This window comes from Callithrix jacchus, chromosome 1, assembly GCF_049354715.1.
Source record: "Callithrix jacchus isolate 240 chromosome 1, calJac240_pri, whole genome shotgun sequence".
NCBI classification, from domain to species: domain Eukaryota; kingdom Metazoa; phylum Chordata; class Mammalia; order Primates; family Cebidae; genus Callithrix; species Callithrix jacchus.
Genome location: NC_133502.1, coordinates 75,820,995 through 75,834,372, shown reverse-complemented (window position 1 = coordinate 75,834,372; position 13,378 = coordinate 75,820,995). Strand labels below are relative to the sequence as shown.

General features: G+C 44.9%; 1 protein-coding gene across 4 annotated transcripts in view; it reads left to right on the top strand.

Moving 5' to 3' along the window:
- DAPK1 (death associated protein kinase 1) overlaps positions 1-13,378 on the top strand; it is a 204,719-nt gene that overhangs the window by 129,302 nt on the left and 62,039 nt on the right. For all 4 annotated transcript variants that reach the window (XM_035300083.3, XM_035300091.3, XM_035300077.3 and 1 more), the window contains 8 exons: positions 5,899-6,037; positions 7,307-7,436; positions 7,603-7,651; positions 7,743-7,769; positions 8,249-8,401; positions 8,750-8,795; positions 9,998-10,087; positions 11,706-11,798. In XM_035300083.3, coding sequence (XP_035155974.2) covers positions 5,899-6,037; positions 7,307-7,436; positions 7,603-7,651; positions 7,743-7,769; positions 8,249-8,401; positions 8,750-8,795; positions 9,998-10,087; positions 11,706-11,798 — 727 coding nt within the window. The remainder of the gene's footprint in view (positions 1-5,898; positions 6,038-7,306; positions 7,437-7,602; positions 7,652-7,742; positions 7,770-8,248; positions 8,402-8,749; positions 8,796-9,997; positions 10,088-11,705; positions 11,799-13,378) is intronic.

Below are 13,378 nucleotides of genomic sequence, written 5' to 3'. Positions count from 1 at the left end.
GAAATGAGGAGACAGAACCATGTATTTTCTAGCTCTCTTGGTGAAAACAGCAAATGTTCATTAGTATTCATTTAACACGATTTCCCTGATAAAACCGTAATTTAAAATACTGACTCAAAGCCCTAATAAAGGAGGTTAACTTGCTTTCTAAATCTGCTGCACAGACTGCTCATCTCTCCTTCCATCAGCCTGCCTTCTCTTAAGCAAATTGTAGAATTTGGAACGAATCAAAAAGGGCAAGGTTTTTTGACTGATTTCCTTGTTAACATGATTCAGCTGTTCAGCAACATTGTGAGCATTTGAGTTCTGGTTCTCAGCATGCATGTGAAAAATCCTCAAGTCATTTTCTACCTTTGGAGATTTTGAGGCCAAATAGGGAATAAATTACCAATCAATGGTTATCATGCTCCCAAACCTTTGCTGCAATCATTTAGTTTCAATTATTTTGATTAATTTCTAAAGATTTTATAAGCAGAGGTTATGGCAAAAACATCTGCCTTCATGAATTGGCATGAAGGAGAATGAATATATATGTAGAAATGAAGGAAGATGAGTATGTATGTAGAGATGAAGGAGGATGAGTATATATGTAAAAACTAAGGAAGAGGGTATATATGTAGGGATGAAGGAGGATGAGTACATATGTAGGGATGAAGGGTGATCAGTATATTGTAGGGATGAAGGAGGATGAGTACATATGTAGGGATGAAGGGTGATCAGTATATTGTATGGATGAAGGAGGATGAGTACATACATAGGGATGAAGGGTGATCAGTATATTGTAGGGATGAAGGAGATTGAGTACATACATAGGGATGAAGGAAGATTAGTTACATATGTAGAAATGAAGGAAATGTAGGGATGAAGGGGGATGAGTATGTTGGGATGAAAGATGTGTACATATAAGATATGAAGGAAGATGAGTATATGTGTGTGATGAGTAAATGTATATGTGAATGTGTATGGGTGAGGGGGATGCAGTGAATACAAATGGCCTTCTGGGTACCAGTTGATGAATCCTGACCCAGTGGGATAGAGGCTCTCCTAACCTTTCTAATGTCTAACTGAAGATTTTGGCTACCTGGACAAGCCATGACATGGACTGCTTCATAACAAGATGAGATTTAAACAGGGACTTGTGAGAAGGTTCAATGATAAAAACTGAAAGGATTAATTAGTGCTCTCCTGCTCCTGATCTTGATCACAGTTCTGATTCCTAACTCCTGGGGTTCCAGGGTTGTTCATTGTTCTTACTCCTGTGGAGTTTAGCTTCTGAGGACACAAATGCCGAATAAGGCACAAGATGACCAGGCCAGAGAAGGGCAAGCCTGGTTTCCCTTGGCTGAGCCTAGTAATCAAGCCCACTTCAAGATGGTGCATGTTCCAGCCTTCTATGGCTGTCTAAAAAACTACCCCAGATCCAGTGGGGTATAGGTTGGGTTCTCTGGGAAGCAGACTCTGGGATGGAGAAGAGTGTGCATGGTGTTTATTAAGTACTGTATTTAGGATCAAGACTTGGAGAGGAGGGGAGGGGAGCAGGAATGGGTTCAATGGCAGCCTTAGTTGGCCAACAGGGATTTCTGGGGCAAATGATCCTTAAGAGTTGCCCCAGGTTGGGCTGAGGTGACTGAGTCTTTATATCAGGGGTCAGCAAGTTATGGCCTATAGACCAAATCGAGGTTGCCAACTATGTTTTAACAAGTTTTATTGGAACACAGCCACACCCATCATGTACATGTTGTCTGTGGCTGCTTTCATGATACATCAGCAGAGCTGAGTAGTTGGGACAGACTGCAAGGCCTGCAAACCCTAAAATATTTAGGATCTGCCTTTGATAGAAGTCTGGCAGACCCTGTTATGTTCCCTCATTGATCAGCTGTTGGATGATCAGTCATGTGGCCTCGGCTGGGCTGGAGGGTCCCCTCCCAAGATGCCTTCCTTGCTCAAAGCTCCTCCACCTTGTTCTCCAAGGAGATCTCTTCTTCCTGAGTTTCTCCACAAGGAACAGTGGTTTGGCATCATCACACTTCTTGCATCTTATCTGAGGGCTTCAGGAGGTGGGACCTGGAGGCCCCCAGTCCAGGAAAAACCACAGTGGGGTTGGCAGAATCACTTGTGCCATTGGTCAAAGCCGTCACGGGACCTGCCCCAGATTCGAGAGGGGGAACCACAGATGCCGCCTAGTGCCCAAGGGAGGGTGGCATGATCATGGTGTAGAAGAGCATGAGCATGAGATGCCATCAGACCATCTTTGGAAAATGTGGAACACCATGGCAGGCCAAGTGGCTGCTCAGCAGTGCTGTGTCAATGCCAGCTTGCCCAGGTCACAGCTGCAGTACCCATCTCTCCCCAACTCCACAGTCCCTGACATTCTGTGGGGAGCTTGAGACAGCCATGGTGGGAATGTGACAACTTGGGAATGTGCTCTGCCCACCCAACCCCAAAGAGCCTGCTGTTAAAGCCTCACCAGCACCCCCCAGCTGCCATGGGAGGACTTCTGGTTTGAAGCCATGTGTGAAGAAAGACAGCAGCATTTTTTGAGCACTAAGGGTGTCTACATGTCTTGGAACCTCAGGACGACTCTGTAATCTATGATGTTACCCCTTATTTTATAGAAGAGGAGTCTGAGGCTCAGCAAGGTTGGAACCCGTCAGGTCCTGGCAGAATGTGAACTACAGTCCCCTCATTTTTGCCATCCTGCCTCACAGAAGATGGAGCAGGCAGGAGAAGGAGATCGTGGATCTGAAGAAAGCTTGGGTCAGCAGGGTGGAAAGGAAAGCTAGCCAAAGAAGAGCAGGCAAAGCCTGAGGCTGGGGCAGCACAGGGGTGCTAGAAGGCTAGACAGTGGAGCCCCTGGAAAGGACCCGGGGTCAGTAGCCTGCACCAACTGTGTAGGTGCTGGAAGATTCACCCCAACCAGGCAGCCAAACTCCAGATGTTTCTCATTGTCTGAAAACTGCGTCTCTGTACTCTGTGACAACACAAGCAGGGTGTGAGTGAGGTGGGGTCGGGAGGCCCTGGAGAGGGTCACAGAGAGAAAGCTGGCGGCTGGGTACCACATTCACAGGAGGAGTTCCACTGCCTTCCCTCACCTTCTTCCTGGGAAGCACCATGGTTAGGCTCAACCAATGGATCCATTTAAGGAGGAGGAGAGGGCGGGAAGGGGCTTTCATATTGAATCCTGTACGAAACAGTGGTATGTTACAGGGGTGACGGGGTGCCGGTGGCCTTCTTTATAACAACACTTGTTCCCACAAGCTGGACCTTACCCATGTGCCAGCCTTGCCAGTTACATATGTCTATTACCTTTGATCCTCTTAACCTTCAATGGAAGAGGTGTTATGACTCCTGTTTGGGGAAATGAGGCTCAAGAGAAAGGGTAACCTTCCAGGTTTCAGGGTGAGCACATGGCAGAGTTAAGACTTGGATTGGATGCTGGGACTTGACTTCTCCACAGCATGTGGCCGCAGTGCCTGAGCCAGCCCCGGTGGTGAGGGGTGCCCCAGGGAGCACAGAAGCCAGGGCTGGAGACCCAGGTGTGATGGGAGAGCTTTCTTTTCTTTTTTTTCTTTTTTGAGATGGAGTCTTGCTCTGTCAGTCAGGCTGGAGTGCACTACCTCCGCCTCTCAAGTAGCTGGGGTTGCATGTGCATGCCACCATGCCTGGCTGATTTTTGTTTTTTTAGTAGAGATGGTGTTTCACCATATTGGTCAGGCTGGTCTTGAACTCCTGACCTCAGGTGATCCACCCGCCTTGGCCTCCCAAAGTGCTGGGATTACAGGCATGAGCCACCAGGCCTGGCTTTTTTTTTTTCCTCTTTTTGAGACAGTCTCGCTTTTTTGCCAGGCTGAAGTGCAGTGTTGCAATCTTGGCTCACTGCAACCTCCACCTCAGTGGGAGAGCTTTCTTTGGGGTGGGCTGGTTCACAATCTCCCACTTTTTATTTTTACCTGCTATAGTTTAAGGATTTTCTCTCCTTCTATTGTTTGTTTTAAGAATAAGATGCAAAAGTGAGAAGCGGGAGGCCTTGCCTTGTTCCATGGGGAGACAGCGTGTGGGCCATGAGGCCAAGGGCACCTGGGAGGGGAGAGGTTGGGGTAGACTGCATCTCCTGAGAACAAGGTGGGGAGTGCAGGGGAGGGGTGAGGAGGAGAGCAAGGCCACTCCTGAGGCAGGGTCCATGCAGGACACCTACAAGCCTCCCTCTCACTTGGGCTCCTGGGCATCCTGGCTGGGCCCAGGCTCTGCTGTGTCCCCTGGGGGATAGGGGAGGCCTATGGACTGCTCACAGGAGGGTGTGGCTGCCTCTGCCAGAGCCCTGGGGATAGGAGAGTCACTCCATCCTCCCCATAAATCAGAGAGAGACCCTGCAGCAGGAGCGTGCAATTGAGAGGAGAGAAAATGGTCTCAGAAAATTTTTAGGTACTTGTTGAAAATGCTGAGTTTCCTGGTCACCACTCTTGGAAGCCCTCGCACAGCAGATTCAAAGTGAGACTCAGGCCAGACACGGTGGCTCATGCGGATAATCCCCGCACTATGGGAGGACAAAGCAGGTGGATCACAAAGTCAGGAGTTTGAGACCAGCCTGACCAACATGGTGAAACTCTGTCTCTACTAAACATACAAAAGTTAGCTGGGCATGGTGGTGCATGCCTATAATCCCAACTACTCAGGAAGCTGAGGCAGGAGAATCGCTTGAACCCAGGAGGCAGAGGTTGCAGTGAGCCGAGGCCGTTGTCCTCTAGCCCGGGCAGCAGAGCAAGACTGTCTCAAAAAAAAAACAAAAAAAAAAAACCTGAGCCTCAGAATCTTTATTTTTAAAGCAACCTCAAACAATTCTGATGTCATGGACTCTAGACCATGTTAAGGAAACACTGACCTTAAGGGTGAAGGCCTGTGGGATCTGAAACTTTGAAGAAAACAGCTTTTTTGTCATTCTTGTCTGATCTTAGGAGCACCAATTTTCTTTACTCTGAATGGATGTAGATGCAGAAGGTATAATGTTTAGGGAGCTCTCTTGCCCTAAGAAAGATAATGAATACAGCAGTTTGTGCATAATTGTACTTAATTATTATGTTGTGAATGTATGGTTAAACTTGATAAAGATTAACTTATAAAAACTCTTATTAAAACTTCCCTGTTATTTGCCATTCATCGATACTGTGGATTTTTTAGGGAGCTTGTTCATCCATCTACCTGATAGTTTTGAGTGCTTGCCGTGTGCCTGACTCTGTGCAGGGGGGTGGGGCTTACATCAGTGGCCGGTGGCTGGGGCGGTAGGTGCTGACTTACAGCCCAGACAGGGAGACAAACAAATAGATCCTCAAGCAACCACAAACATTTTACTATTTTGTAAATGTATTATTATTAATTAAGGTATAATAAATTAAGGTTTAATAAATTTGTTAAATTTATTATTAAATGTGATTTTTACAAATGTGTTAGTATTTACATATAAACTAATACTAAACAAGAAAGGAAAAAATCCCTTATCCGGCCATCTACTGTGAATTTGAGTTTTAAAGAATTAATTAAACATGCAGGTTATGAACTTTTCAGGTACTCTCTAATTGAGATAAGAAGGTATACCCTAAAATTTTGTACAAAGCTGACTTGAAGATTTCTTATCATCATTAGAGTTGAGACATCACCTCTAAATATGTTCATTTAAAATGTTTTGATACTTTCTTCACAACATTTCGTTGCAAGCGCTTTCAAGCACAAATGTGCCTGAATGCAGAACTGTCAAAACCTGCATGGAGAATTCTGACTCTGTGCCTGGCAGTTTCGGCATAGGCTTTCTGCTGTTTTCTTGTCTGAAGTTTGAGCGCGCGAGTAAGAGAAGGAATAGATAGGAAACAGAACTGTTACCAATAACCCCGGCTTCCGGGTTCTCAGTGTTGCAGGTGGCGAGTTGTTTGACTTCTTAGCTGAAAAGGAATCTTTAACTGAAGAGGAAGCAACGGAATTTCTCAAACAAATTCTGAATGGTGTTTACTACCTGCACTCCCTTCAAATCGCCCACTTTGATCTTAAGGTACGTTTCAAGGTGTGAGCCAAATAGAAGCTTGTGCCTTCGTTGTTTCTCTGATAAGAAAAATTGAGGCATCTGAAAGAGTCCCCTTATTTTTCCTGTACCAGTTTAACAAACAGAATTATCCATATAAATCAGCAAGCATGGAATATATACCTCCCACTGGGATGGCTAACCTTTTTGTGGGACAGAGGCTTACAATAATTGATTACATTCTGGAATTCTTGGTAAAGAATACAAGGGTCTTAGGAGCCAGGTTTTATTAGTAAGGGGGCTACTGTTGGCTACTGGGACATTAGCCAGCAGCCAGTGACTGGCACTGGCTCCTTGTGTGACTCTGGGCATGTTAAGATAGAAAGTGTGTTGAATGATGCAAAGGCTTATGGCCTGACTGTGTCACCAGTAATCACGCAAACCAAACTCACATTGGCTAATTGCAGCATTTGCCCGGCTGGATTCCCGACGTTGTTGGAGACGAAAGGGCATGTAAGCCGTCCACTCAGCTATGACAGCGGTGTGGCCTCTTTGGGAAGGGAAGACACATCAGGAGCAATAGGAAGTGGCAATGGTGGGAAGTTCTAGTTCAAGGCAGCAAGAAGCAGCCTGGTAAAGAGCAGTGTGTGCTCTATCCGAGTGGATGATTCAGACCAGTAGAGCTGGGACAGGATTTCAGAGGAAGGATTTTCCCCATTCTTGTTGTAATAGAGCTATCAATGTCCCATTCATGTCCCCCGTTGTCCCACAAACACATGCATAGACACACTCATATACAACCTAAAGAGGGCTTCCTGCAAATACCTGTAACTCATCCTGGCCTCTAGTTTCTGGCCTTGGGAGCTGTAAATGAAAAAGAAAGATTTCCACAAAAGCAACCACCAGCAATGGAGGATGGAGAGATGGTGGATAAAGATCCCAGCTCCCTCGTGCTGCAACTGGAATAACACTGAGTTCTCATTTTCCTCTCCCATTCCCCCAGTTACCTCCATCTTGACAGAACACCTCATAGCAGCTTCCTGTTTCCTATATTTCCTTCCCAGGTGTTTCCTGGTGTCCTCTTCCACATAACCCACTTGCATCTGAATCCTTGTCTCAGTCCTGCTTTAGAGAGAACCTAGAGCAAGACATGTATTCTCCTGGTGTTCTCTTTCAACCACCCTTTCTACCCTAATTTTTGGCCTTTTTTCTTTTTTTTTGGAGAGAAGAACTAGTCTGCCATCTTGTCCTCAGCATAACATATCATAGCTTTTTGTTTCTCTCTCTTTTTTTTTCAAGCCTGAGAACATAATGCTTCTAGATAGAAATGTCCCCAAACCTCGGATCAAGATCATTGACTTTGGGTTGGCTCACAAAATTGACTTTGGAAATGAATTTAAAAACATATTTGGGACTCCAGAGTTTGTCGGTAAGTTTCTTTGCTCCTGTGTTCATTTATATGTCATAAACATTATTCTGGCAAACCTCCCCTGCTGGAAAATCCTTTCCCTGCTACATGTTCCTGGTTGTTGCATGAAGATAGAATCGGTTAGTTTGCTTCCTCCCAAGCTAAATGAGTGTTTGTTTCCTCTTAGCTCCTGAGATAGTCAACTATGAACCTCTTGGTCTTGAGGCAGATATGTGGTAAGGAGCTTGTCCTTGCTGTTGTTTTCTTTCTGATGTGTTTGACTCCTCTACTGATGTGTTTTTTTGTTTTGTTTTGTGCTGTTTTTAGGAGTATCGGGGTAATAACCTATATCCTGTAAGTATCAGAATTCACAATCATACCCTGTTCTTTTCTATAAGACCATAGATTTAATTAACCATTAAATGTGCTGTGTTGATCTCTTCAGCTTATGCATGCTTTTGATGTAAACATATTCATTTTACACCCCCAAAACATGTTTAGTTTATACTAATTAAACATTTTCTCCTAAATTGAAGTGAGTCATAAGAAACTGTAGCATAATCACTGGAAGAAAGCATAGCTGTCCATCACTGCCGAGAAAACAGGTTTCCTTTAAACGAGCAGACGTAGTTCCAAATTAACTTGTTAAGTGAATCCTTTTGCATTAAGCTGAAGCTTGTGACAGTTAAAGCCCTGTGAAATATAATCAAACTCTAAAGTGACTATTCAAGCACCAGATTATAATCGTATTCCACACTCCCGATGTTATAGGTGCAAAATGACAACACGGGGGGTCCTCATTAATGTTCTATGCCCAACTTTATTTTTAACAGCCTAAGTGGGGCCTCCCCATTTCTTGGAGACACTAAACAAGAAACGTTAGCAAATGTATCCGCTGTCAACTACGAATTTGAGGAAGAATACTTCAGTAATACCAGTGCCCTAGCCAAAGATTTCATAAGAAGACTTCTGGTCAAGGATCCAAAGTGAGTGTCCACGTTCCTGAAAGGCGCTTGGCCACAGCCCAGCCAGACCTGAGCCTGTACATGTCCCATGCAAGGGGCCACATTTCCCAGACCCTACTTGCTTCATCTGCCAAAGGGCAGCATGCCATGTGAAACGCTTCAGAAAATGCACGCAGGGCCCTCTGCCCCGACTCAGTCAGTCCCTGCAGGCACAGTGAAATAATCACAAAAAGACCGATGTTGTTTTTGGCTTTCTTCCCTGAACTGCATTTTCCAGTGTCTGCTTGGCAGGCCCAGCCAGCTTGAAAACAACCTTAGCATTTGCTGCTATCGTCACAGCACTTTTTTCTTTCTCCCTCTCCCCTCAAGGAAGAGAATGACAATTCAAGATAGTTTGCAGCATCCCTGGATCAAGGTGAGTTGCATATTACATCACTGTTTAGATCACTTTCTATGTGATTGGTTTGGGCACTCTGGTATTTGTATGTCCTAGAGTACTGCTAACTACAGGTCACAACTGGAGTGTTCAGTTTGCTATTCGTGTCATATTTTAAGAAAAATTGACAGGTTAGACTGTATACTAATAATCCCAGGGGTGGGGAGAGAGGAATAAGCCATCATGGAGCAGGATTGTAAAAGGTCAAGTCACTCAACAACCGTGTTTGGTGTGACCTGTGGGGTGTTGGCCCAAAGAGTATATTTAAAAATTTATGTTGATTCCAGCATGTAAATATCAATCAACTATGGATTTCCAGCTTCTCTCAGGAAATCTGAAGATCTGCTGACACTGAGCCCTCATTCCACATGGCCTCAGGAAGTGGTACAAGTGCCTTGGTGCTAGGGCATGGGGCCCCTGGCACTTGACACCTTTACATTACCTGCCTGGCCTAGTTGACTTTTGGATTGCAGTTGCTTCAATTAGGGCAGAAAGGACTAAGGGTGGGAAACTGTGACAGTTAAAGAATAAAATCATGAAACAAAGAAGTGAGCATCACAGAAGCAGGCTTTGGGGGCAAATAGCTTTGCTGTGCAAGCTCCCTGGGGTTGCCTGGGCTCTCCTAGACAGCTGTGATGTCTCCTCCTCCCAGAGGTGGAGGACAAAAGCTAAATGCATCTACGGAAAAACATGCAAGTGTTTGTTGTGGGGGGTTTAATAAATTCTGTTTCCTGTGTAGAGCTGTGTGTGTCAGGGTTCATCTCCTCTGATATGAACAAGGCATTCTCCTGCTATAGGCCAAACTAACTTTGCTGACCCCTGAGATCCCCCGCAGCTCTAAATTACTTGATGATATCCAAGTTCAAATGTTTCATAACATAGCCTCACCATGAATCTTCCCATTCCCTAACTCTCAGTGTGGAAAGGTATGATTCAGTTTGACCCCAAGCTCTACTTCTCCTCAGTGTTTACAGATGATACAAAACCCTCAGACAAAAGAGTGAGCCCGCTAAGACTAAGAGGAGGTGCCTAGGTGTGGTATGTTATCCCAACTTCTCATGCTAATTTAATGAGGTGAATATGTAAGCATCCTGAATTAGGAGATGTTTCAAAACATTGTCACATAACACATTTTAGTAATTTGAGAGCTTTAATTTTTTTTTCTTGGATTTTTATTTTAGCCTAAAGATACACAGCAGGCACTTAGTAGAAAAGCATCAGCAGTAAACATGGAGAAATTCAAGAAGTTTGCAGCCCGGAAAAAATGGAAAGTAAGATTGTTTGTTGTGGAGAGATGAATGAATTCTGTTTCCTGTGTAGAGCTGTGTGTGGTCAGGATCCGCCTCCTCTGACACTGGCAATATGGAAAATACATCCTTTCCTCTTTCTGATCACCCTGTAGTCTTCTGCACATTACTCTATTTTCAAGAATAACCCAAAACAATATTTTAGTCAGTTTAACTCATACCATTAAATGTAATTTTGTGCTTTTTAAATCAAAACCACCTTCAATGCAAATTTTTATAGCAGTACAATAAAATTATAGTGAAATCTTTTTCTAATACTACAAGCCACATTTTAAATAAGTTCATTCTTTGTGGTAAGCAGCATGAGATTATATTTGTGCTGCACCCTGCGTAAGTGGTTCCCTCAGCCCAGCCTGTATCTGTGAGTGGTTGGAGTGGGTGTGGAGCAGGGCCATGAGCATTTGTAGTGTGGCCCCTTCTCCTTCCTCAGTGTGGATGGCCTCCACACTGGTGGGACACAGCTCTGAAGCCATTGCAAACATCCGGAACAAATTATACTTCAGCGCTAAGAAGGTGATGGGATGGTTTCCTGTGCCCAGGGTCATGTCAAACCCAGAGGAAGTGGGTACCTGCCATTTCTCCCCAGCTCAAGGCCAGAAATGTACCTTATTTTTATACCTACCAATTTTGGGGTTTCATGGTAGGGATGAGGAGGACCACAGCACCAGATTCTCAAAAAGTCCTTAGAATTAGGCTTAAAATGTAGAGAGAATGAACATACGTTTCTCTTTCTCTCTCTCGTTCTTTAACTGTATTTTTACCTTTGAGAGTGAATGTGGAGATGTGTGTTCTTAGACTAAGAGGTCCCCCAGATGTTCACTTACAACAACTGTTGGGTTTTGGTCATCGCATTGTCTGCCATCACTGCTTATGTAGCACAAAGGACGCAGAGCAAGTCTTCTGCATTCTATGCTTCTCTGATGGGGGACCCGCAAGGGTCAGATCACCTTCTCCAAAGAGCAGAGAAGAAAATACATAGAGGGCCAGGCTCAGTGGCTTACGCCTCTAATCCCAGCACTTTGGGAGGCCGAGGCGGGTGGATCACGAGGTCAAGAGATGAAGACCATCCTGGTCAACATGGTGAAACCCCATCTCTACTAAAAATACAAAAAAATTAGCTGGGCATAGTGGCGCCTGCCTGTAATCCCAGTTACTCGGGAGGCTGAGGCAGGAGAATTGCCTGAACCCAGGAGGCGGAGGTTGCGGTGAGCCGAGATCGCGCCATTGAACTCCAGCCTGGGTAACAAGAGCAAAACTCCGTCTCAAAAAAAAAAAAAGAAAAAAAAAATACATAGAGAGAAGGGATGTGGGGTGTCCAGCTCTGTAGTTCAATAATGAAATATGGAAGGAGAATATCTATAGCTTGTTGTCTTGATTCATAAGAACTTTAAAATTATGATTTAAGCAAATATAGCCCAACCTGCTATAAGATTGCCCACCCTGAGAGAGTGCGTGCTGTTGGCAATGAAAACAATCTTGAAGGCTTTGTGGTTTTTGTACTCATTTGACAATTGTTACATAAGCTGTCTCTCCTCCTCTCACCCCACCTTTTTTCTCCCCACCCTCCCTTTTTTTAAAAAAGCAATCTGTTCGCTTGATATCACTGTGCCAAAGATTATCCAGGTCGTTCCTGTCCAGAAGTAACATGAGTGTTGCCAGAAGCGATGATACTCTGGTAAGCAAACCTGTGTGCCCTGGTGCTCCTTTCTCCGCCCTGGGTGCTCAGAATGTCCAAGCTGTTCTATTTGTTCAACCTCCCAGGAACCCAAAGTCGTGGAAATGGCAAGCCTGTTCCTGATCCCCTCAGAAAGATTTGAGGGTGCTGATTTGTGCACCCTCTTGCTTCTTTCCTCTTCGATTTGGATGGTACTGTCCCCTCTCATAGCCCCGAGCCTCTAACACTCCCCTCCACCTTGATGCAAACGTAGGCACAGAGGCCCCCCCCATGCACACACACACAGCAAATGCACATACACAGAGGCACACGCACTGATAGTTTGGTAAAAGAGAGTCTAGCCAGCAGAAGAGAAAAGAGCTGATTCTAATTTGCATGAACTGTAGCCGCTGACATAGAAGAATCTTGATTCATAGTAGCACAGAAGGGACAGACAGCCGCCACCCCCTTCCCACACACACGCACCAGAGAATCAGGGAAAATGCAGTGCTGCTTGCTGGTGTGTCTCCTAGCAGATCAGAAGGCCAAACTACTTGCATTATTGCCCTGGAGTTGACTGCCCAAGGCCCTTGAGACTAACTCTAACTTCCTTACTTTTAATGTGAACTTTGACAGAGTGGCAAAGATTTATCACATTTCCTGTTCAGTACTCTCTAGTTATTTTTCCTTTGTAATTAGAAATGCACTCATTTTCCAGTTACTAGCGTTTATATTCTTTATTTCCCCCTCAATCGAAACTGAAACCTAATCATGGATTAGCTCTTCAGATAGGAGTGGAAGCATCCGAATTCAACAAGACTTTCTCCTGACAGTCAGGGGCTTAACAAAACAGGGCTTTGTTAAGTCAGGAGGTAAAAGGGACTCCAGAAAAGACAGCCTCGGTCGCCCTGTGGTAACTACCCTGTCCCTGTAACTGAGCAGTCAGCATCTCCCCGGAGGAGTCGAGTACTTCAGGGTGGGAACTGCAGACACCAGCTCCCCTTTTTCCCCTTAAGTTAGTAGCTTCACTGAGGCTCCACATCTAGCCTTGCGGAGTGAAATGGGAATGGAGGTATTTAAAAAAAAAAAGAAAAGCAAAAGAGGCCAGCCATGGTGGCTCACACCTGTAATCCCAGCCTTTGGGAGGCCAAGGCGGGGATATCATGAGGTCAAGAGATCGAAACCATCCTGGCCAACATGGTGAAACCCCATGTCTACTAAAAGTACAAAAAATTAGCCGGGCGTGGTGGTGTGTGCCTGTTGTCCCAGCTACTCCGGAGGCTTGAAACCGGAAAAATGCAAATCGCAGTGAGCCAGGATCACCCCACTGCACTCCAGCCTGGCGATAGAGTCAGATTCTTCTAATAAAAAAAAAAAAAAAAAAAAAAAGCAAAAGAGAAGCAGGTTAGGGCAAGAAGAGAGAAAAGAGGAGGCTTAGTTTAGAAATTGTTAAGGGGTGGTTGTGCAACCGGCAAAAAGATAAAACCTTGACTGTAAGTAACATGAGAATGAGTGAAGACTGCAAATTAAAACTGCTCTAAATATTCAACTGGGAGACAATACATGTGTCACAGTGAAAAGTGTAGGGTAGGAGAGGGACC